Source organism: Ambystoma mexicanum, chromosome 1p (genome assembly GCF_040938575.1).
Source record: "Ambystoma mexicanum isolate Mex_15411 chromosome 1p, UKY_AmexF1_1, whole genome shotgun sequence".
Lineage (NCBI taxonomy): Eukaryota > Metazoa > Chordata > Amphibia > Caudata > Ambystomatidae > Ambystoma > Ambystoma mexicanum.
This window is the reverse complement of record NC_090921.1, coordinates 733898517-733923904: the sequence shown is the minus strand read 5'-3', so window position 1 is coordinate 733923904 and position 25388 is coordinate 733898517. Positions and strand designations below refer to the sequence as shown.

Here is a 25388-nt window from a genome sequence, read left to right as displayed (position 1 = left end):
CTCTGCTTTTCTCGCCAACTGGAACTCTGAAGTCTCCCTAGGCATGTACCCACTGGAGAAGGGGCATCCTCACTGCATTGATCTAGTCTAGCCCTGGGACTGGAAACGTTTTGGGCATCATCGTCATGGGGCTGGAACCTTGACTGCTTGTTCTGCCTTCGGTTCAAAGAAGGAAGTCTCTTGCAGCCAAGTTTACTGGTCTGGCCTCCTTGTGCCTTCTGACCTTGCAGGGGCTTTCCACTGCATCCTTTGTCTTCTGCCTTTTTTAGATCTTTTCAAGCTGTAGAGATTCTTGGTTGGAATTCTGAGGTCCAATCTGTTAGTACGAAATTCAGGGATCCAGTAACTGGCGACTGGAACCACAACTCAGCTGGACCCAACCCAGACATCAGAAGTGACCTCTGCCCTTGCGACCCAGGGGCCTCATTTCCACAGGCCAACGGTAAGGTCAGATTTCTCCAACTGCCTCACCGCAGGTTGCTTCCTTCAATCAGAGCAAAGCAGTTAAGACCCGGCTCTTCACCTAAATTCATCAGCACTCACCCAGTTTATACATATACTGTGACAAAATGTATTATGTATGTAACTAACCTGTATTGATCCCAAAAAGCACCTATGGCGCCCACTGTAACTAAGGCTTCGCATGTAACAGCGCGTCGAGCCCTGAGCTGTTTGCGCGCTACACAAATCTAATTAAACAAATGAGTTCCAGAGGATGGGGTGCTTACCTTCACTTGTCCCAATTCTCTAATTCTATATTGGTGTAATGTCCACTCCTGAAGCTACCGGGGCCTGACATTTTGTGGTGGAATCTGAGTCTGGCCATTCCTCCAGGGGTCCCCTGGTGCATTGAGATAGGGGACAACTCTCCCCTTCAAGGGAAATCAGACTTTGCTTACACATTCTTGGGCTGACTCTAGGACTACCACTTGCATGAAGCTCCCTCCTTCTCTATAGAATTGTAAGTACAATTACTAAGTATCCTTTAAGTACCCAGGACCTGGTGTACTTACCTTGAACGGTATAGACAATTGATTATAGGATAGAGATTGGAATGGTAATGTTTAGTTCTATTCTGTTGGTTTTACTTATAAAACACATAAAGCCTATGTTGTGGTTGGAAATGTTGATATGAAAACCCAACAACTGGTGAATTCATTAAAACGTATGATGCGTTGCTCACATTGCACAAAAAGTGCCAGCAATGTACACAGAAGAGGGGAGCTATCGTAGGGGTGGGGGGGCATCATATGTACAGAGCATGTCATCCACTGCAGGTCTATAACTTGAAAAGAGGGTGTGGGGGTGCTAATCTCACTACTGCAATGCACAGAAAGTATTCAATAGTGAAAGCTATTTGTTAGTATTCGATATATGTAGTCTTCTGGTACATCCATCATTCATAGAATTGGAAAAAATAAATTAACTCAATGTATATTTGCATCAGTTTACATCAATTAAAATTATAGCAAATAAATTGCATAGCATAAAATCCATCGTTTCTTTCACCATAAATCCCAATGAAAGAGGGATCTCATCGACCTCTCCGTTTTAAAATCTAAAACCATAAAAAACTAGGCTCAGGAGGGCGATAATACCTCTATTGTGATGTATGGTGAATAAGAATTGCATGTGTAATACATGTTTTCCCCCCAACTTGCAACAGTGCCACTCACCAGGTGTGAAATCCCAGCCTCGCTGCCGCCGGATATCTTCTGAAGCCTGTACCCGTACAGTCTGCATCACCTCCCCGTAGGAGGCGCGGAACCAGTCTACGTCAGAGCGCCGGCGTGTGTCACTGACAACCTGTGAAAGATGGCAAACATGAGGAAGACATGCAATACTGGAGAGCGGCTGCATCTCTTCCAAGTCACAGCTTCAACAAGCAAAGGAGGGACAGAAAACAGTGGATGGGTTTAATACATATATATGCATACACACAAACACCCGCCCACCTGAATTCCAGGACTACAATAAAAAGGCAGTTAATTTTAAAGTGTAGGTTTTAGTATGAGTTCATGGGAAAAATGCTTCCGCACACCGGTCAGTAAGCACAACTCAATGATCTGGAAGGTATTTTCGCTTATTGCTTGCCAAATAACTGTGCAACACATGTGTGGGGTTACCGTTGGAGAATGGTGTCAAAAGTACTGGTTTTTAATCATAGGACACGCATTTTACAGTCATGGAATCTATTATTTTTGTAATTAAGTGCTACAATCCAATTTGCTTAACTATACTGGACAAGCACTACAAACCTAGGAATGCATGAATTGTCAAATGAAAGCCCAGGCCTGGAAAACTGAAATTGTCTTGCTAACATGAAGTCATTTTGTCACTCAAGCATAGGAAACCGATTCTCCCTGGCGTTTTGCTGTTTGTGTCCAAACGGTGACAAAGCATTACACAGGCCAGTTTATTTACTTCGATGTATCTTATTTTTTTTTATAAAATGAAGAGTCTTTGGCTTCTGTTGGCACAGTCGGGGTCATTTTAAAACAGGTGGAAATTGTATGCAGTGGGCGATCAATGCTTACGCTTGCGTTTTGTCGGTCCATCCATGCAAATTGAAACTTTTGCAAGGCGGAGTGCAAAAGTAAAGAGTAAGAAAATGCTCCGTTTTGCAATACAGTTAATATTGCCTAATGGATTCCTATGAAATCTGCCTGCTCATCGGAAGGCGTGAATGCAAGGCAGAGTTCATACGAATCCATGTGTTTTACACCTTTGTAAGAGGACGAAAAGGAGAGGGGGGAGGGAGTGGTAGAGAAAGACATTATGCCTTTTAAAAAAAAATTTTTTAAACCACACACAGCCGAGTTAGGACCCCCAAATGTGGCCACTGCAATAAAAAAACCTACTAAAAAAAAATAAAAAAAAATAAAACGCATCATAGGGGTTAGGTACGTTTTTCCTTTTTGCTGTTTTTACCGCCTCATTCTGTGAGCTCCCCAGCATATGTTCGGACTGAGTTGGTTTTTCTGATTCTTGTTGGTTTTTCCTGCAACTCTTTCCTTGGGGCATCACTGCCTGTCTTATGGCGGCCAGTGCAGGGGAATCCTGCTCCCCACTGAGCCTCTTGCCTAGAGCTAATGGCACTCATGGCCATTATTGCAGGTGGGCCGTGGCATCTTTTTCATTTTTTCTTTTACGATGGGTGGATTTTCCACGCAGGCTGTGTGTTCCTGACAGACTGGTGGCAGTGTTACTTTATTTTTACTGCTGCTACATACAGTGCACCATTGTCTCTTTTCAGTGAGGTTGCCTTTTGGTTCAGCATAGTGGGTAAATGGCAAACTCACAGGTTAAGCCCTTTCTTTGTGAAGCACTGCCTTTGTTTGGCCATCGTCGTGCCTCTTTGCAGGGTCTGTGCTGAGTCCAGGAAGGGCAGCCATGCCAGACACCAGACCCTAATCCACATACAGACACATGAAGCCATGGATGCCTCGGAGCCGACTACCCAGGACTTCATAGCCACTCCCTCGTTCAAATAAGTCTGCAAGCAGCATTCCATGCAACGTACATGGAATAAAAAGAAGCATCAATAAACAATGCATACTTTACATGGACATGTGAAACAAATAAAAACAAAGACACCAAATCTCACATTTATTCTGGGAATCCAAAACACCTGAGCCTATCGAAGATACATATCAGCATGAGAGTTAAACTACTTTGTAAATAACAATACAAAGGGAATAAGTGTACTTCTAAGTTTTAGGGCTTGCAGAAGACACCCAATTGATTAAAAGAGAATTTGCTCTCAAAAGGTAAAGTAAAACCTGTCGACATCGTCTAAAGCCTGCATCCCCTCAGTATTGGCAATATTGGGCCTCATCACGAGTTGGGCAGAGCAGTAAAACGCGGCCATCACGCTATTACCGCCGCATTTACTGCTCTGCTCAATCCCGTGTTCTGGGGCATTCACCTCCAACTCAGAGCTGAACTCGCCAGCTTCAAGGCCATTTTTGGCAATATTACCGCCAGCGATAATAGCGTGACCCAATGGGAATGGGGACTTACTGCCCTTCCCCCAACCCGTCGTATAGTCTTTTTCCGATCTGGGAATAAATAGGACAAAGAATAACATGCAGAACATTTTTGCAGAAAGGGTAGCATAGAATAAAATCTCTAGTGGCCAGATGGTCACCAGACCAATTCGCATTCACAGCTCTCAATGGTAAGAGGTCAAACTTGGCACAAGTAATTAGTCTAAGGTCATATTGATATTTACTCCATAGTAAATACTCCTGTATATATATCTTCGATTACAGGACTTTATTAAGTCAATCATTTCCCTCACACTAATAAAATGAAGCAGTAGATCTCTTTTAATTATCGATTGATAATAGGCTCTATATTCTCCAGATTTGTAAAATAAATATTGCCATTCATTTTATCCAGCATTTTCTTTACATGCATTAGCCAAGGGATGGATACAAAAACGTACTTGTCCATTAAAAGCCTAATGAGTTGTTGTGCCAAAATTGCTTTATTCTTGCACCAAATTCTCAACCAATGATGACAGGTTCTAATTGGATCACATCCTCTACAAAGAATATCCCTAGTTCAGAATTAATGGCATAATTAGAAATGGTCTGGGGAGTGCAAGAAGACATTTTAACAAGTCATTTTCAATAACCTCTAATAAGGACATCTAATAAGGACATGTCTAGAGGCAGATGAATACGTCATTCATGGCGACTGCTCCTCCTCCACTTCTATACAGCAAAGGTGAGAGACGCTATGCACTAAGGCAACCCTATCAGCCTTATCACGGAAAAGAGAAAAAGAGATGGACCGGATGTAATTGAAGATGGCGAGAACAAGTGACCTCACTGCTGACTGAAACACGTTAATACAATAGACATGAAGTAGATATGCACGGACCATGAAGAAACACGAACACTTGGTCAAACGTGTATTTAGAAACAAAGAATATTGCTTGCACCATATAGACACGAAGAACACAACATAGCCAATGTATACGCTGAAATGCAATATGAACGATATACACATATAACTTGTAACAGTAATTGATTTTTATTTATTGGGGATGTATAATGCACCTATGAATAATGTGCATCTTGTATAAAATGGAAGGCAGAGTTGCATTAGTGTGAATGGGAGGCCTCAGGACTGCAGGGAGATTCGACTTGCTGAAATACAGATTTCTGCAGGCTAGACAGTGGCTGCGCAGCCCCCTTCCAAGGCTACTGTGAAATAAGGGAAGTCTGCATGACTCCAAAGAAAGTAGAAGATAATAATTCCCAAGCGTAAGACATATTTCTCTTAGATTATAAAGAACAGACAGCCTCTGAATACCAGGTTCCGACTAATTAAAGGCTTAATACAATATGAAGAACGGATCGACTAAGTCTCTAGTGGCCAAAGAGGGTAATAAAACTGCATTAATATTAGCCAAAATAGTGGCATAAGTCCAGCATATAAATTCAAAACATGGTCTTCTCACTCGTGACCTATAACTGAAGAACACTGTCCATTCATTAACTCCAGACACAGACGGCACCTGCCTCAACTCCCCACAAATTCCCATAACAAGAGCAACCGGACAAGGCCAAGTACAAAGCTAAATAATTAAAGCGCTTTGAAACACATTCTGTATAGGCACTATATAAATAAACTATCATATCATAAATGCACTGGCCTGTGGCCTAGGAAGTAAGGGATGGTGTCTCATTCAATTGGAAGATGCAGTTCCTTGGTTTCACTCCCCCTACCACCATTATTGCTCATGTGCTGGTGACTAGCCAAGTTCTCAAGGTTGGTAAGACAGATGCCAACTAATTAAAACTCTCAATGTGATGCTGCCCTGTAACTGTTCCATTAGCCAATTACATATTGCTGAGATGAACAAATTACTTACTCCTGGTAATGTTCTTTTGACTAGATGTTCCCCTCACACTTTCCTCATCTTTGATACATTTGTAAGTCTGCTTGAACCTTCAGAAACATTTTTCATATCGGGCCCTGTGCATTGTCGGGTTGTGGCTCTCGACAGCCCCCGCTGTGCCTTCGGCCCGTGACATTGATGCTGGGATAAGTAGCTTGTGCGGCAACCGTTGTCTCAGTTCTAGTTTGTACCCTTCCAATGCTCAGCTGTCTTAAGGGGTGACCCAGACGTTCAAAGAGAGGAAGGTGTCAAATCACATAAAATTATCGGCAAGTAAGAGGGGAAGGATGGGAGGACGATGAGGAATACGTGGGAGGAACATCCAGTCGAAAGAACATTACCAGGGGTAAGAAATGTGTTCTTTGAATGGATTGTGTCCTCCCACGTATTCTTCATCATTCATACACTCCGAAAGCAGTAAGCATAAGGGAGGTGGGCATAGAGAATTACTGTTGATTAATGCTGTAAAGTACAGCCTTGGCACATCTGGCCTCCTGACCGACAGAGTCCAGACAATAGTATTTACTGAAGGTATGTAAAGAGGACCAAGTTGCCGCACTACAAATGTCTTGTACAGGCACCCCTCTTCAAAGAGCCGAAGAAGTAGCCACTCCTCGAGTGGAATGCGCCCTTAAACCATCAGGTAATTCTTTGCCAGCTAATGAGTTGCATTATGAAATGCATAGGATTATCAAGCGTGAGAAGGTTTACTTGTTGACAGCTACCCACAATTTATTACCCGAGTAGCCTACAAAAAGCTGATCAACTTATCTTACCTTGGACACTCTAGAAATGTAAAAGCTTAAGGCCCTTCTAGGGTCTAAGCAATGTATTCTCTCCTCCTCCTTAGAAGGATGAGGCAGTGGATAGGAGGCAGGTAACACTATTTTCTGTGCTAAGTGGAACTCGGGTACCACTATTGGTAAAATAAAGAATGATGTACCCTCAAAACCACCTTCTTGTCTTTAAAAAAGGTAGTAAAAAATGGTTTAGCAGAAAGAGCCTGAAGGTCACTGACTCTGCGGGCTGATTTACTGTCTTCAAAAAGATAGTCTTAAGGCTTAGCATTTTGAGTGGACAAGAATGCAAGGGTTCAAAAGGTGCTCCCATCAGACACCTCAACACCAAGTTTAGGTCCCAGACCGGCACAATAAAAAGGAGCCGTGGGGAAAGATGTTTGTTAACCCTTTCAAGAATTGAATTACAATAGGGACCTTCAAATCAGAACCCTCATCAGCAGAACGCTTAAAAATAGAAAGTGCTGCCAAGTACAAATTACTGTGCAACCCTGAAGCTCTAGATGTGCCAGGTGAAGCAAAAATGACAATACTGTATTAGTCTTACATGTGAAAGGATCAAAACATTTCTCTGCACCAGCTGCAAACTTTGTTCCAATGGCAGCGGTGCAGAGATTTTGTTGCTGGCCTTCTGCCCGAATGCAACTCCAATACATCTTCTGGAAGGGCCCAATCTTTGTATTTTACCCTTTTAGAAACCAGGCATGAAGATTCAGAGTACTGATTCCTGGATGAAGGAGACCCCCCTCTTGCGAGAGCAAGTCCTCTCTTTGGGGAAGACGAAGTGAAGGGCAGATGGCCATCTCTAGAAGATCCAGGTACCACGTTCTCCTGGCACAATCTGGAGCAATCAAGATCATGGACTTTCCAAACTTTATCGACCTCCTGATGACATGAGGAATGACAGAGTGGTGGAAACACGAACAGAAGTGGAAATTCCCAGTCCACTACGAACGCGTCCCCTAGAGCTCGTCTCTGGGGAAATTCCCTGGAGCAGAATAGATCGCACTTCCAGTTTATTTATTTCATTTGGTTACACAACCAAACCCTCGGGTATCAGGCATAGTTTACAGGATTACTTGGTACTTAGTTGGTACATGTTAGCATATTTATAAACTAATAATTTTGTTTCTTTAAACAACTTACACAAAAGCATTTATATAGCGTTACAGAATCAAACAGGGCTTCACAGTAAGGCACAGTGGTACAGGCTTACAATCTTACAAGGAGTATATACGTTTGCATTTGGTTAATGTGCAGGCGACTTTGAGGCTTATTTAGAATTCATTAAATAACCAGGTTTTAAGAGATTTCTTGAATTTGGGGAAGGATGGCTCGTTGGATATGGTGGCTGGGAGTGAGTTCCAAATTCTGGGGGCTGCTACTGGGAAGCTGGAGTTAATTTCACATTTTTGAAGCGACAGATGCAAAGAAGTGTGTGTGTTGGATCCGAGTGTTCTGGTTGAGATTTTGCAGGCTAGGCATTGGTTGAGGTAACTTGGAGCTGTGCCCGTTATACATTTATGTGCTATGGTAAGGGTTTTGTGTATGATCCTAGCTCGTATGGGTAGCCAGTGAGCTTCTCTCCTGTGTGGAGAAATATGGTCTCTCTTTTTTATGCCTAGTGCTGCTCGGAGGGCTTAGTTAAGAATTAGTTGCATTTTGTTCAGGTTTTTGACACTGGACACAAACAGATCCACCTCTGGGATCCTCAAAAGGGCAAAAATCTCCAGAAAGACTACCCGAGCAAACTCCCACTCATGGGAGATAGTGCTCCCACTGCTCAGAGCGGTTCCATGTGATTATTCTGCATTCTAACTGTTGCACAGCAAAAAGACTGACCAATTCACTGAGGGACAAGGAGGGGTGGCCCAGGCTTCAGGAAGGCCCTGCATGGTACTCTGGGGAGGCTGGGCCCAGGAGGGGCACACGAGGGACAAAAGCGATGCGAGAAAGGGATAAGTGACGTACAAGGCACCTAGAGACACAATATAAAGCACCACACCAAGAGGATTCTGGAAACTCCCAGGAATCTGCATGGCACAGAGCTCACAACATCAAAAACAGGGCGAGGAGCAAAGTTATGTCAAAAAATGAGGGCAAAGAGGTGTCGGTCGGACGCAAACCCCCCAGGTGCACTAGAAAACATGCATTAAAATCATGTGGGAAGTGGGAACACCCCCTCAGGCAGCGGATGGAGGAGAAAGGCAAGATATGTCGCAGCAGGGGAGCAGAGAGGAGGGGGCATCGACAATGAGAAAAGATCTGCAGAGCTGGTCTAAGGAGTTCCAAGAACAATTCATGACATCCTTTCAATCCCAGTTCGAGGTTTTAAAGGAGGAAATTAAACAGTTGGTGCAGGACTTGAAAAATTGTTTTGGCGAAACTTGATGAAAGAACAGACACAATGGAAAGGGCACTTCAGGGTATCCAGGTGGACAAGCAGAAGAGCGATGAAGCTCTTCCACGTCTCTCTCGTCTGTCATATAACTTGGAAATCCAATACAAGGACATGGAAAGCCATTCTCAGAGATCCAACACAAGGATTAAGAAAACCTATCAGAGCCAATTACAGATAAAGATCTGAGGGATACCGTGCATCAACTGTTTGCAGACATATTGACAAGTACCCAGGAGGAACCCATCCTGTTAGATCTGGTACATTGGGTGGTCCCACAAAGGCTGGAGCGAGGCTCACGCCTAAGGGATGTATTAGCAGCGATGGCATCTTACAACCAGAAAGAGCAGATTCTAAGAGCAGTGAGAGCAGCATGCCCAACAAACGTCAATGGATTAGAGATACAGCTATACCAAGAACTCGTCCAATCCACACTACAGACAAGGAGGAAGATGGGCCCTATGGTGAGATTCCTGGCGCAGAAACAAATTGGGTACAAATGGAGCTTCCCTTTCGGCCTCCTTTTCTCGTGGGAAGGGCCTCAATTTAGGATCACGTCCTGCGACCATGGAGCATGGATACTGGACCTTCCAGAGGAAACCACTGAAGGTCGGGGTAGCCTACAAAGGAGAGAAGCATGGCGCAAGGGGGGCGGGGGAGTGGAAGACAATAACCAAGAAGGGCAAGGGTGGGGACAAGAATTAAGAAGGTAAGCAATTCCCAAACAAACATCCATATCTCGCTAAGCAATGGGGAGGTGCCACCATGGACAAATGATGAGAATTGAGAGGGGAGGACTATCTATTGTTTCAAGGAAGGAGGCATACCCGTTTTTAGCCAGGTGGCCAAGGGTTTATGCTTGAATGGCGGAAGACGGGTAATCAGAGTGGGGTTTAGTATTCCCCACGACAGGACTCTGGGAATAAGTGAGAGCCAGGCGCGGCAGGCAATACATCTGAGCAATCCTAGGAACCTGAGCCCTCTTCAGAGAAGGGGTTGGGAGAAGTTGAGGGAGGGGGTTACCAAAAGGGAAAGACACTGCACGGATGTTTGTGGGGCACAGGTGATTTAAAGGAATCAGAGATGCAATGACGGTCAAGGTTCTATCATATAATGTGAGGGGTATGAACACCCCCACTAAGTGGCAAGAATTAGAAGGTTATTTGCGGGTGGAAAAACCAGATATTATTATGTACCAGGAAACCCACATACGGAAGTGGGAAAAGGGGAAGCTGAGGACCAAAGGGTTCGCTTAGATTTATCAGGCGAATGCTTTGGATAAGACAGCAGGGGTGCTTGCACTACTGCACGATAGGTTGGGGGTACAGGTCTTGAATTCCTATGCTGATACAGAAAGCAGGTCCCTATTTTTGAATGTAGCAAAGCGTACATATTGGCCACAGTGTATGCTCTCAACAAAGGTCACGATGGGTTTCTGAGGGAGAAGTTGTCAAGACTGGATGCTTTTGCGAAAAGGGGACATAATATTGGCAGGAGATTTTAATATAGCGTGGGTTCCCCAACGAGATAGGAGCATACGAGCCACTCAACAGGCACAGGTCCCCTCCACGGCTCTTAAATTAAAGATTACAGCACTAGGCCTACATGACACATGGAGGGCAAAAAGGGGACAGGCACATGGATCTACTCACTATTCACATGCACACCTATCCATGTCTTAGATAGATTATATTTGGGCCTCCACACGCTTGAGTGGGCTTCTCAAAAGCAGAGAGCTGGGGTCCATATCCCTATCAGATCACGCCACACTGATGATTATGATAACGTTGGGTAACTTCCGACAGAGGTGTAACAAGATCGGGTAATAGCTGAATCGATACGATATAAAATAGACTTGTATTTTGGGGAAAATGAGACATCGGACATTCCCCCAGAGACGGTTGGGGATGACTTTAAGGTAGTTTTGAGGGGCCAACTAATAGCTATTAAGTTGGCAGTGGGAGGGGAAAATGGAGGTGAAACAAAGAGATACAAGGAAAGCTGATGAATGGTCTGAATAGGAAGTTGCACAGAGCTCTGAGGCATGTTCAAGGCCAATTAGATGCGCTCTGTACAAAATGAGCCGAGATGGCCATACTCTATACGAAACAAAGATATTACCTGAAGGCAAATAAAGCAGATAGGCTGATATCTAAACAATTGAAGGATGAAACACCATCACAGGGGGCAATGAAACTACAGAATTCAAAGGGGAACATAGAAACAGTGAATGAGGAGATAATGGACATATTCCAGGGGTACTACCAATCATTGTATACGACAGCGAATCCCCTCCATTGGATAAATGGGCAATTTACTTGGCAAAAGCTACGCTTCCTTAGATTTCAGAGGATGAAAGAGAGCATCTAGAGGGGGAGATACTAGAGGAAGAGGTGAAGAAGGCGGTTATATCACTACCGAAGGATAAGGCGTCGGGCCCGGATGGCGACGCAGCTAGCTTTTACAAAAAATATCTAGACATTTTAGCCCCACGACTTACGAAACTCTTTAATACATTTAAAATGAAAGGTCCAATCACACAATCCATGAATGAGGCAAAATTGGTGGTATTTCATAAACAGGGTAAAGACTTTACAATTCCAGGATCATATAGACCGATAGCGCTGATCAATCTGGATGCTAAACTATACACCAAGATCCTGCCAGGCAGAATGACCCAATTAATTCCCAAGTTTATAAACCAAGACCAATCAGGGTTCCTCCTGCAGAGGCAAACACACAAGAACATCTGCAGAATATGCCATTTAGTAGAGAAAACAACTATTATGCAAAAACCAGCAGTTCTACTGACCGTAGATGCAGAAAAGGCATTCAACAGAGTCGAATGGCCATTTTTATTCCACATAATGGAAAAGATGGGGTTTGGAAAAGGGTTTCTCCATATGATCAGAGCCAACTATAGCTCAGCAACAATGCGAGTAGCAGTGAATGGTGTGGTGCTGGGTAACATAAAGATTAGGCGTGGCATTAAACGGGGCTGTCCTTTGTCTCCCTTACTGTATGCTAGCTACCTAGAACACTTATTGGCCAGAATTCGGGGCACGGATCAAATAAGAGGGATTATAATGGCGGGGGATGAGCATAAAGCCATGGCATTTGCTGATGACATGCTAATTGCGCTGGCAGACCCAGGGAATTCTATCCCGGTAATAATGAAAGAACTGGAGAAGTTTGGGATTGTCTCAGGATTAAAAATAAATAGGCAGAAATCAGAAATATTGTATTTATCAGTGGACCCGGAGACACTGACAGGTTGGGCTCTCAGACACAATTGAGGATTGCGGAGAAGGGGATCTCATACTTAGGAGTAATCCTGACCACAACACTAGGCAGCTGCATGGGGCAAATTACCCCCAACTACTTACTAAGATCAAAACTGATCTGCAGAAATGGTGCCCCCCCTAGCAACTTCCTGGATGGAGAGATTAAAGGTGATACAGATGGTAATACTACCAGAGCTTTTATACGATTTACAGGCACTCCCAATCCGGATCCCAAAGACATACTTCTGATCTCTCCTGAAAATCTTGTCGGCATATAAATGTGGCAAAACAAAACCCAGAGGATAGCGATGTCAACTTTGACGCTGCCAAGAAATCAAGGAGTGGGGGGACGGAAATCTGGCACTCCACCATTTGTAAAAGGTATTTTGAAGCAGCTCCACTACCGGTGGTGAGAGAATGGTTTGCAGAGAATCGACAGAAAATCTGGGCAAAGTAAGATAGGGCGGTGGCGGGGGCACCCCTCTCGGAATTCTTTTGGCTTGATAAGCATAGACACCCGAATGTTCAGGTCAGCGAAATAGTGGTCTGGGAGCAGAGGTTTGGGACTCAGTAGTGGGTAGGGGGGCCCGGACTGGGAACCCTTCCCCATGCCTACCAATCTTTGGAAATCCAGAATTTCTGCCAGAGAAGGTAAAAGGGGCATTTAAAGGTGTGGAGGTTGGCGGGATGTCAAAAGATTTGGGATATGTTTCAGGGCCACACCCTTCGGACATTTGAGGAATGTATAAGGGATATAGGATTGAAAGAAGATGATAGATTTTGGTATAATCAAATGAAGCACTGGCTCAATGGTCCAATTATCAGAACAGCGGCCACACGCCAGCTGACTCCATTTCAAAAAGTTCATTACGACCCACATGGGCACGAGGAAAATGATTTCAACTTTGTATAGGCATCTTAATGACCATACACCCTTAGTCCAATGGAAGTATATGAACAATTGGGACAAGACACTTGGAACAGCCATACCAGAACATCACTGGGTTTATAGGTGGGGTCTAATCCCAAAATTAATATACGAGGGACATGTGGCTCAAAGTACTATTTCAATGGCATTACACCCCGGAAAGACTAAATGCCATGTATAGTTTCGGATCGCTGCTGGAGGGAATGTGAGGCGTTAGGAGATTGGTTACATGGTTGGTGGAAAGCACGATCCTGCAGCCATTCCGGAAGGGGCTGGAAGCACAAATTAGGGGAACGAGGGGAATGTTTCAGGCGATAGAAGACAGAAGAGGGGCTTTATGACTCTAGTAGTAGCTGCATGGCTCACCATTGCTCAACAATGGAAACAAAGACAGAGTCTGACAAACCAGTATTGGTTGCAGAAAGTGTGGAGTTTCATATGAATGGAATGGGCAACCTACAACATTCAGGGTGATAGAGACTCCTTTAAGCAGGACTGGGGTACCGTTTTGAAGTACCTTAAGAGTGACTATATGTTACAATGGTGTCAACATAAGATAAGGATTTTGGACATTTTCTGAAGCTGTGTCTTGATTTGTGGTAAAAAGGAAGCAGTGCATACTTCTGGTGGGAGGAGGGAAGATTAAGAAAGGTTGATTTAGTTATATCTGTTATGAAAATGATAGAAATAAAAGGGAAAAAAGAAACGAGTACAGGGTTGTACATAAAGCACATTTATTGTACAAAAGCTTCGAGGAGCGGTTAGATGGTGTTGCAGGACCAAGCTAATCCAAGTCTCAATAATACGACATCAGTTGACAGTTTATATACTTTTTGCAACAATTTAAAACTCTCACATACTTTTATTACCCTCTATACCGCAAATATGATTGGACGAAAACGTCTTCAAAGACATGCCATCTTTCCCCAACTTTGCCCTTTTGATTGGTCAGGCTTATCTTCATTATTATTTTCAGATCATATTCAAAACACACCTCTTCTTGGGTTACGTTGTAGTAGGTCCTGACATCAGTACATGGTTATGTAGTTCTCCCAACCCCTGCACACTACCTTAGGCTAGAAGGCAAAAACTTCATATTTATAATTCATAAATATGTTCATCAATTAATATATGAATTTAAAGAGAGAAATATAGAAATAGCAGTTCTTATAGAACAGCTTTAAGTATTTTGAATAAGATATTTTTATTTTCAATATGACGTTGAATCAAAAGAGGGGGGTGTCCCAGCGCGTTTCATCTCTTCATCAGGGGAAGTGTTCATAAAAATGTCTAGAAATAATCCAGAAAAAGATTCTGTAAACACTTTTCCATCTCTCAACTAATGAATGATGTAGTAACATATTACATACATCATATATAATAGGTACATTTTCCACACAAATACCTCTTGGTTTCCGGATTCTTCCAAAATACACAATTATGTAGATTGTCTACTCTTTCTTTTGTACAGTTGTCCTTCCTGATGTAAATATAATAACCAAAATCAGATGAGTAAAGAAAACTCAAAAGGTCATGGATGTATGTGAGCAGTAGAAGATTATGATGACTATCTCACCTGCTTCCTCAGCATGGAGTTCTTGCATTTTCTATGTCAACAGGCATCTCCTGTAAAAACAGATTCCTTGCTGAGTGATCTGTGCTACATTTGATACCCAATATCCAACTTTGTGACCAATCATAATTTAGACTCACCTCACTATGACTTGGCTATGTGTTACAACTGGTAATATACTATGTAGCTCCTTTGTAGATCCTTGAATAATATGGCTCTTCTGTCCTAGAAGTAATTAGACCTGAATCTTTTTAGACACTTCGTAATATTTTGATCATGGAGTTTCTTCAATGTCCTCAATAAAGTAAACTCCAAATACATAAAAGCATGAATTATGTTAAAGGCTTGTCCACTCACCTCATTAGGAGGCCAATCTGTGGATATCTGCTGGTTGGCCATTTTGTAGGCGTGCAAGTCACTCCTTTGAAGTACGGCGGCAACCAGACTTGGGATCCCTTCCATTTTAAGGAAACAAGTAAGCTTAGAAGGGATGGGTGTGATCTGAGCACCATACTAAATGGTACCTTTCGCTAAAACTTAATGTATGCATTCTTAGATACATCTGGAAATTCTCCTTGGAATAATGAAGGAAACATCTCCCAACCCACCCTTATATACCTGTATTAAGGTATATAAGGAACATCCACGTAAGGGGAGGTCTCGGCATTTGGAGAAGTTTGAGGAAGGAATTTGGAGCGAGCCGATAGGTCTGGAAGAATGCTGCAGATGTTTGGATAGTTTGGAGGATTCTATGACAAGACAGAAGCGAGCATTATGCTTTACTCTTTAATTTGCCACCAACACAGCAATTCAAAATGTTAATAAACTTTTCAAAACAAATTGTGATCAGTAAAAGAAATCTTTTAGTTTAAAGGTTTCTCCTCCTCTCTAGAGGCTCCTCACAGTTTCCACTACAAGTCCCACGAGCCTCCTCGTAACCAGTAGTCCTTCCTCCACCAATCCATTGCCTATCTCTCCTATAAAGACTACCAGCATAAGGTTCATTTCTCTTTCTTTTCTTTTATTTTAAACTCTTTTTTATTGACTTGACAGCACAACAACAACCAGAGGGGGCCACATGGCACCAGCGCTAAATGTAAATAAAACTTAGTAATCCACAGTGCATATTTCGTAAATATAGCATATTGATGAAAAGCAATACACAAAGTATTAATACATACACCATAACAGGTCGCTATTCAAGGGGAACCACCTGGGGAAGCAGACTGGGAAATAGACGGCGAGGTCATGGCAGCAATATAGTCTCGGAACTTCGGCCAGATGTCCCTCGGCCTGGAGTGGGAATGCTGCATGGCACTCCGGGACTGCTCAGTGTTGTGAGCCCATGTGACCGATCTGAGCCATTGAGTATAAGTTAGGGCGGAGCCAACAGAGTAGTATACAGCGAACCGCCAGTAGCATGCAGAGGCCTGCCAGTTTCTTACCATCATGGGGTAACTGCGGGAGATCATGGAATAGGCAATGCAGTGGGGTGGGGGTGATTGGGTGTCCCAGAATGTCAGACAATGTAGAACAAATGTCCAGCCAGAATTGGGACAGATGGGGACAAAGGCACAACATGTGTATATAGGAGGCTTGATCTGCGCCGCACCTAGGACAAGTGGGGGGTTGGCTTGAAACATGCGGTGGAGCCTCATGGGTGTATGATGATACCTGTGTAAAATTTTAAACTGAATGAGTTTAAATTTAGTGTTGTAGGAGACCTCGTGGGTACGGGCACACATCCGAGCCCACCTCTTGTCGGTGATCTCAGTACCAAGGTCCTCCCCCCATCTGTGTCTCAGCTCGGCGAAGTGGGGGGCCGCGCTAGTCTGCAATAGGGAATAGAGCCTCGACACCTTACCTCTGAAGGAGAGATAGGAGCAAAGCTCCTCAACTATGGGTTCATCAGTGGGCTAGGCGGGGAAATCCGAGTATCTGGACTTGAGATGTGCTCGGAGTGAAGAGCACTGTAGCCACACCGAGGGTCGGCGCCTGAGTGAAGGGGGGAGATCAGACCATTCTATGAAACTTCCCTGATCAAAGGCATCGCGCAGGGTCAAGAAACCGGCAGCAGCCCAACGAGTGACCACCGAAAGTGGAATGTGCGGGACATCGGGAAGGAAGTTCCACAGTGGCAGATCCCCATGGAACGGGCGAGGTGTGTCGACCATAGACCAGAGTTTAGTCAACGCCAGGGACGTACAAGCCAGCGGATTCGCAGAGCTGAAGGCAGGGGGGATTGGCTGGAGAACCAGGGACCCGATCACCCAGTCGCAGACAGCTAGCTTCTCAAGGCGGACATGAGGGGGGGGTCAACGGTGTTCCTAAATCGAGCCACGTCTATCAGTATAGGTAAAAGATTAATTTCAGGGGACCGAACAAACAGCAGGGTATCGTCCGCATAAAGGGAGACAATATCAGTTTGGCCAAATGTGCGCAACCCTCTGTGTGAGTGTGACTGCCGAATCATGTCAGCAAGGGCTCCAGGGCAATGGCAAAAATTAGCGGGGAGAAGGGGCATCCCTGGCGCGTACCTCTAAATATCTGAAAAGGGGAGGAGCACCTATCTTCCATGATTTCTCTTTTTCTGCCAGCATACGAGATAAGTGCACTATCCCCAAATTTAAATGTGCCCCTCTCTTAGAATTTACTTTCTTTATGTATCGGCGTTAGTTGCGCAGCGTGTAGGAATATAAGTAATAATCTTACTTAATTTAAATATATTTACACGTTTTCGTAGTATATTTCAATATTTAGCGTGGCGCCCTCGCGCCCCCTCCTGTTCATAGTCGAGTGGCTCTGGAGAGCCGCGCAATGAAGAATCCCAGCTCAGGGCTCGGGACGCTGTGGAGGCAGAGCCGGAGCCGTGGGTGCTCTCGCCTGTGAAAGGCAGATGGTCCGCTCCACAGAATGTCGCACGGAAGGCGTGCGCTAGGACCCTAAGGGAGCGGGAGGACACAAGCCTGCCCATCTCTCCCCGGGCTCTTCCGACATTCGTTTTTCAGAACGCGTATGTGGAAGGGAAAGGAGAGCTGCGTGTGCGAGTGCCCTGAAGAGAATTCTGGAGAAAAAAAAATAATTATCTTTTATATTGATTCCCTACACAGAGCACGTCCGAATACAGCTGCTGTCAGCAGCATAAAAAAAAAATAATAATAATCTAAAATTTGGCTTGTGTCTCCAGAAGGCCTGCAGCCCTAATGGTCCTGTTTCATTCTGTGGGCCAAATTTTCACAGTCGACAAAGAAAGTTAGCTTTGCTAACACAAGGAGATCATGGCCCAATATGGATCACTCTACAACTCCAGACTATAGTGAGGAAGAGTGGGAGGAAGAACCCTCATCAAGAAACAGAGCTGTCACTCAGCTTTAAGAAAGTATTGGGAGAATCACTGTCCCAAGCAGTTCGGAAGGCGTGCAGCCAATTGCCCAGAGACTGGACATGCTAGAAGCATGGATATTAGAAAGAGACCAGAAATCCCCCAGAAAGAAGAGGGCACTTACCCAGGCGAAGGTCCGTCGACTGGACACCCCCTTGGAGGGGTTGATCAGGGGTGTAAAGCTCGGAAGATCATAGACTCTTTGACCCCCCCCACCGAGCAAGGGTATCAGGTAATATCCCCATATATATGGTTTTGCCGTACATAATATCGCCGGGAAAAGGTTGTGGCGATATTATATGGGGATAGGGGCAGACAAAAAAAAAAAATAAAAAAGAGTTGGTGGTTGCGGGGGTGTCCCCCGCATGTTCCATGCAATAATATCCCCACAAAAAACGGCCATTTTTCGGCGATATTTTTGCATGGCAATATTTTTGTGGGGACATTATTACATGGAACCCGAGCAAGGAAAGTAAGGTCGACCACGACCCCCTCAAGGCAGACGACCCTGTCGCAAGACTAAAGAAGGCCTTCCTGGCGAAGTCATCAGAACGCCAGACCACACCCCCTGCCCCAGGGGTGGATAATTTAGGGGACATAGACGAGGGCTACTCGCCCGATGATGAAGGAGGGGAAGAAGAGGACCCTCCAGGGCACACCGCAGCATAAGAAACAGTAGATCCAGAAGAAGACACGAACCATATGTTCGATCCAGAGGCCATTAGGCACCCAAAATACACTGAGTGGGTACCCTCCCCGAAAGTAGCGCTCTACATGACGCACCATATACGCAAACCGCTTGACAATGGAGTACGATCTCGCATGAGATCTGAATGTCCCCGCCCAGACCTCCCTGACAAACTATCGGAGAGACATGATCTTGACCCAAAAATGGTTACCTTCGTAACAAAAGCTTCCAGGGACGTCAGGAAGGGCGTGGAGAGGGTGCCAGGACAAAGTCCTCGATTTAGCAGGCCCTCTAGCAAAAATTATGGATCTGGCTGAGAAAGCCAAAGACACCGGGACCCCCATTGACCCTCTTGTCCTAGCAAATTGGGCACAAAGAGCCGTGTGTTTCCTGGGTAACGCAACTGCGCCCTCTCTTCAGAGAGGAGAAGAGGAGTTCTCCTGAAAATGGACTCAAAACTAAGTGACCTATCGTCATAAGAAGCGGGGCAAGGAGCGAAAAGACTCCTTTTTGGCGAGGCCTTTGCTAAGGAAATGTCGCAATTTGTGGGAATTTATTCTGCCCTCGGGAAAGCTCAGAGCTCCATAAAAAGAATCTTTCCCGGGCAAGTTTTTGCTGGGGCTGGACGGCAAAGGGGCCGAGCGTCCCGTCGATATTCCTTTCATCGCAGGCCCCAAGGCCATAGAGCACAATATTGGGAGGGAAGACAACAGGATGCCTTCTTCTCCGCCAGAGTGAGGTTCCCGAAAGATTGCAGGCAAAGAGGAGCCTATAGGCATGCAGGTGCCGCTGGTGGTGAGTACCTCGAATGTACAAGTGGGGGTCAGGACCCTTTAAATCATAAGCGCATGGTATGCATTATCCTGCGATGCTTGGGTTTTACACACCATGGCAGGCTTGCGCATAGAGTTTCTAGGCGACCCCTTTCAATGGCAAGAGCCGCAAGTGATCCACCTATCAGAGCAGGAAGCAGCGCTTCTTCAGAGTGAGCTAGTGAAGCTTCACCAGAAAGGCGCGGTACAGCGCGAGACACAACCTTCTCCGGGGTTTATAAGCAATATGTTCCTCGTACACAGAAAAGAAAAAGTCTGGCCGGTTATCAATCTAAAAAACCTGAACGAATGGCTGAGGTACTATCACTTCAAGATGGAGGGAATCCATCTTCTCAGAAAACTGCTGCGCGAGGGAGATTGGTTAGCGCATCTAGATCTGAAAGACGCTTATCTCACAGTGCCAATAGCAGAAGCCCATCGCAGGTACCTATGTTTTCGCTGGAACATGGAGGTGTGGCGCTTCAAATGCCTACCTTTCTGCCTCGCCTCAGCCCCATAGGCTTTCACCAAACTGATGAGGCCAGTGGCGGCAGCCATAAGAGAAAGAGGCATCCGGATCATAATATATCTAGACGATATTCTGATCCTAACCCAGAACAAGTTCTCCCTAGCCAACGACATACATTGGGTTTTCACTTTACTATCTTCTCTAGGTTTTCTTGTGAACCTCGACAAGTCGCAACTAAAGCCGGTTCAAAGGTAGAATTTCTGGGCTTTACCATAGACACAGTGAAAGCGACTCTGGAACTCCCGAACCAGAAAGTGAGAGCAATAAAGAAGGAGATCAGAACAGCCCTAGCAAAGATGATCATCTTGCTACGATACCCAGCCAGGATATTAGGGTCTCTTGCAGCTTCCATTCAAGCCATTTTCCCAGGTCCCCTGCACTACAGAGCCCTTCAGAGACTCAAGACCAGACACCTGCAAGGGGGTCTAGGCTACCACCAGCCGATAACCTTACACAGCGAAGCAATCTCAGAACTGCATTGGTGGCTGCAAAACATGGAAGGCTTGAACGGACGAGCCATCTTCGGCAACGTGCCAGAGCTTATAATAGAATCCGACGCAGAGCAGGGTGGGGAGCAAGATGTGGCCAGATAGAGACAGGGGGAAAATGGTCAGAAGACGAGTTACAACTGCACATAAACTGTCTCGAGCTACTAGCAGGCTCTTTCGCGGTTCAGACTTTCACCGAAGGCAGAGTCAAGTGCTCCGTGCTGCTAAAGATGGACAACATCTCCGCAGTACGATACATAAACTGGGTGGCACCAGATCGAGAATGCTAGCAGAACTAGCGAAAGATTCCTGGAACTATTGCCTACAACATCAGATAGCAGTATTGGCGCAATATCTTCCAGGAGCTCAGAACAACATAGCAGACTGTAACTCACGATACCTGACAGATTCCAGCGACTGGAAGCTGCTTCCCCAAGTCTTTCACAGACTAAACCAAGTGTGGGGCCCTCTAGATACAGATCTATTTGCATCCAGACTGAATGCACAAACGACCAAATACTTCAGCTGGAGGATGGACCCGGCGGCAGCGGGAACAGATGTGTTCCTACAGTCGTGGACAGGAGCAGTTCACTACGCGTGTCCGCCTTTCATAATGATCACAAGACTTCTAGCGAAGGTTCGCAGAGACCAAGCAGAGCTAGTACTAGTGGTCCCCCTCTGGAAATCTCAGCCCTGGTTTCAAGTAGTGATGTAACTTTCCTCTGATTTTCCGAGGATGATCCCTCATCGCCCAGACCTCCTTCTCAGCCCAACTGGCCTGTATCACCCTCTGGTAGAAGCAGGCTCTCTGGAGCAATGGTTTTCTAATATTTGCAAGTGTTTTTAGAAATGGGGCCAACTTTGCCCTAGTGCTAATACCATGCAAACTTTGCAGTTGCACCATTGCAGAACTTGTGTAATCTGGCCCCATTACTTGTTCTGTATGTGTATTGTCATGTAATTGGCACTGGGGATGAAGGACCCCTAAGAAACAATAAATGAGGATGCTCTTTTGCAAAATGAAACAAACAAACAAAATGTCGCCTACAACTTCTCAACCATCGAATGTAGGTAGCTTGCCTCTCCCTTTAGGGACTGAGTTTAAGGGATCCTGAAACCGCTATTTGCCCACAAAGACTAAAGCTTGAGAAAGAGAGAATTAACTGATAAATTGGCTGAGTGGCTGGTTATTGGAACATGGTCCTTTGCCCTCTCTACTCCTACTGCAACCTCCCACTCCTGCCCTCGTTCCTCCTCCCGCAGTCCGTGCGTTCTTATGGCTGACCTGGACTGCCTGAACCTCACTTTTCTAGTTGACGGGCCCTGATCTTACTCACCCTCTTTCAATCCTTGCTCTTCTCCACTTTCCTCCCACCTTCTACATACAACACTTTCTCTGTTGGGTTCTGTATCACTAGCAGATTCAAATATCTATACCTACTCTGGGACGTCCTTCCAACCTCCCCAGTTTGCCTGGCCTAGTCTCCTTCTCCTTTGTTCCCCTCTTCTACTTCTTACTTTCCATTACCATATTCTGCCAACTCTCTACTTCACCTGCTGCAGCCTCATTCACTACCACTACTTCCATTTGACCACACTCACCTCCTAATAATAATCACCTTATTTTCTATTTCGGCCAACTTTTCACTCTTGCCCGATGTTTCCATTTAATTGCTACTGCCACCTCCTTCTGTTCACTCTCCACGCCTGATGTTACCACCTCCTCCAACTTTTCACCACGTCTTCCTGAGGTTATCACCTCCTTTGCTACCACCCCCTCGTTTTGTTCAATCTCCTCTCCCAATGTTACCACTGCCTGTTCCCTCTCACTCTTAGATTGCACTCCCTTTTGTAGCTTCAACATTCACAGCTCCCTCAGTATATTCCAAATCCCTGACCTTACCACCATCTGCTTGACCCCTATAGCTCTCACCATTTCCTACTGCTCTCCACTGCTGCCACTCTCCAATCTACAGCCTACTCTGAACACAAGCTTCCTGCTTCCGTCACCCATCCTCCACCAGTGGGGTTGGTTGCACATACTGTGCTCCGGTCTTCCCCAGAGTGGCACTTTAAATGATGGTCTGTATCTGTGAGTGGCACCTGAGTTAAGGCTGGGATTGGCTGGCTTCCCAGAGTATAGCCGTGGCAGATTTGGGCTCAGGGAGTTGGACCAAGCCTATACTTGGCCTGTCATCGATTTTGAACTTTACATTTGTTATGCTATGTGTGCATTTAATACTGGAAACAAGTTAAGTTGGTTGGTTACACTCGAGTGCACAGACTAGTTTAATTGTGTTCTCAGTGAGTTCTCTGCTGAGGAGACAATGCTTTTATTACTAAATGTTTCCTCTAATGCAAACAATGCTGAGAAAGCTGCAGGATTCATTATGTGTGTCTTTTCAGTTGTGAAAGGACTTCCCTGGTGTACCAACAATGTTACTATACACACTAGCAGTGTCTCGTGACGGAAATATTTTCCTTCAAAGAGAAAGGCAGTTTTTTTTTCTATACAGGAGCTGAAGGTTTGTTTAAAGGGAGCTGCAGGATCCGACTTTAGTGGAGAGGGCGCCTCATTACCCTGCAGCTCAATCCAAGGGTTCTAATTAGGGATTAAACCTTTAAATATAGTCTGGGCAGATGCGTTAGTGGTGTGGGGAGGGACTGGGCTCCTGGGACTGGCCTGGCTGAGGCACAGTGACTGACCGCTGCTATGTGGCATAGACCAGGGTAAAGTTTCCTGGGGATTGGCCCCAGGGCCCAAAATCTACTAGCTCGAGGTGGCACCTGGCCCCCCTTCCTTTGTCACTGAACTTGGGTCCAGAACAAGGAAGGGGGACTTCCTCACAGCACACATTTTCAGAATGTACGTGTATGGACCATACTTTACTTGCTATCCTTTGTGGATGTGATCTGTACTATACACCAGCTTCCACTTTTTTGATAAGCGAAGCCCTGCTGCTTATAGTCACGTTTACCAGTGAGGTTGGGCTAACTTAAGGGGGTATCCGTTCACTGTATTACAGAGGGTATCTCTGAATGCCATACTAAGGGTATTCAGAAAACTCCAATAGGTTTGTCCTCACAGTATCTGCACTGTACAGAAATAAATAAATCCTAGAAAAACAAGATGATTTCATGTGAAGAAAGTGGTATAGTACAAATAGAGTAGCACATGTTATTCTGCATCTCGGGACATGATCAGAGGGCTCCGTTTCTCAGGGACCATTTTTTCAGTATGTGGCTTTTCCTTCACAAACCGTGCTCCCCTCTTATGTCCCATTGGTGAAATTTAAGGGAACCGAGGCTGTACCTTTCATAGTGTGCTAGGACGAGGAAACCTGTGTTACAGTAACAAAAGCCCTTGCCAAGCAGTTTTAAAAATGTGACCCTAGTTGAAGATTTCATTGGGATCGTGAGCAGTCACAAGTATTAACTTAAGTTTGCGATTTTCTGGAACAAGAATCTGTGACTGATTTAGAAGTAGGCATTGCAATTAATTACTTTACCCAGATGGGCTGAGAAGCACTTTGCACAATGATCCTGCAGAAAAATCCTGGGTCATCGTTCCGTTTCGCTTCTCCCCATTGGATCATGTCAGACCGGTATGTCTCTTTATACTCACTGGGGTCGAGAAGACGGTTGAAATCTAGGCCATGCTCCTACGGAAAGAAATATTCATAGAGTTAGTATGCGGCTAAAGTTTGACTAATCTTGAAAGGCAAGAAAAGTGGACAGACTAATTGGCAAGGTCATACCTTAGCATACTGCTCCTTCAGAGGCCCGGATAGGCGCAGGATAGCACAGACATCACTGCCTAACCTGTCATATAAGAAAAGCCAAATATTGCATGAAGCGCCATATTGACTCCCCAGGAAGAACAGTTCCCAAAAATATATGAGGCAAACCTAATAATACGATGATTGGCACCTGGAAACACCATTTGCTGTATAGCGGGCCTTATACATATTCAATAAATAAAATACAAAAAATGAAAGAGCTGGGACTAAATATACCCAGTAGCATGCTGTAGAAAAGATACATTTTCCATCATTAAAGATGGACCACATAGGCAAAGATAGCCCTTTCGTGATAATTTACTCCAGAATCAAAGCAGAAGCTGTGGATATACTGTCAGAGGCACCCTAAAGCGACCTCAATTAGTATGCAGTATTCCTCAAACCGTGAAAATGCATTAACAGAGGACATTTAGGTTTCCTCCATCACAATTGGTCAGTTGATGGTAAACAAATTACCAGGCATGGTCAGTGAAACATGTTAAACTCAAATTGAGACCCTTATTTAAAACAAGAAATGGTACAATATAGAAAAGGATGTTGGGGCATAAAATGTTTGCAGCATCTACCATTGTCAATAGAATACTGATGCATAGGCTAATCCTGCCATTTTAAATAGCATGGGAGAGTTGTTGCACTGGCAAAAGTGTTACTTGGTTTATGCACTCCCTGGATACATTTTGGAAAGATGGTATGTGTAGGGGCAAGTAGGATGTCGGTCAGCCTGACATCAGTGGAGGTGAAAGAAAATTTTACTCACTGCAGTGAATATTAAATTCTTAGTCTCGCAGCTGAGTC

At 44.9% G+C, this 25388-nt stretch overlaps 1 protein-coding gene across 2 annotated transcripts in view; it reads right to left on the bottom strand.

Annotated features, from left to right (window-relative positions):
• The window catches only part of PMVK (phosphomevalonate kinase), a 96036-nt gene that overhangs the window by 5354 nt on the left and 65294 nt on the right, over window positions 1–25388 (bottom strand). For both annotated transcript variants that reach the window (XM_069650237.1, XM_069650239.1), the window contains exons 2-4: window positions 24552–24615; window positions 24303–24455; window positions 1677–1806 (exon numbers count right to left, since the gene is read on the bottom strand). In XM_069650237.1, coding sequence (XP_069506338.1) covers window positions 1677–1806; window positions 24303–24455; window positions 24552–24615 — 347 coding nt within the window. The remainder of the gene's footprint in view (window positions 1–1676; window positions 1807–24302; window positions 24456–24551; window positions 24616–25388) is intronic.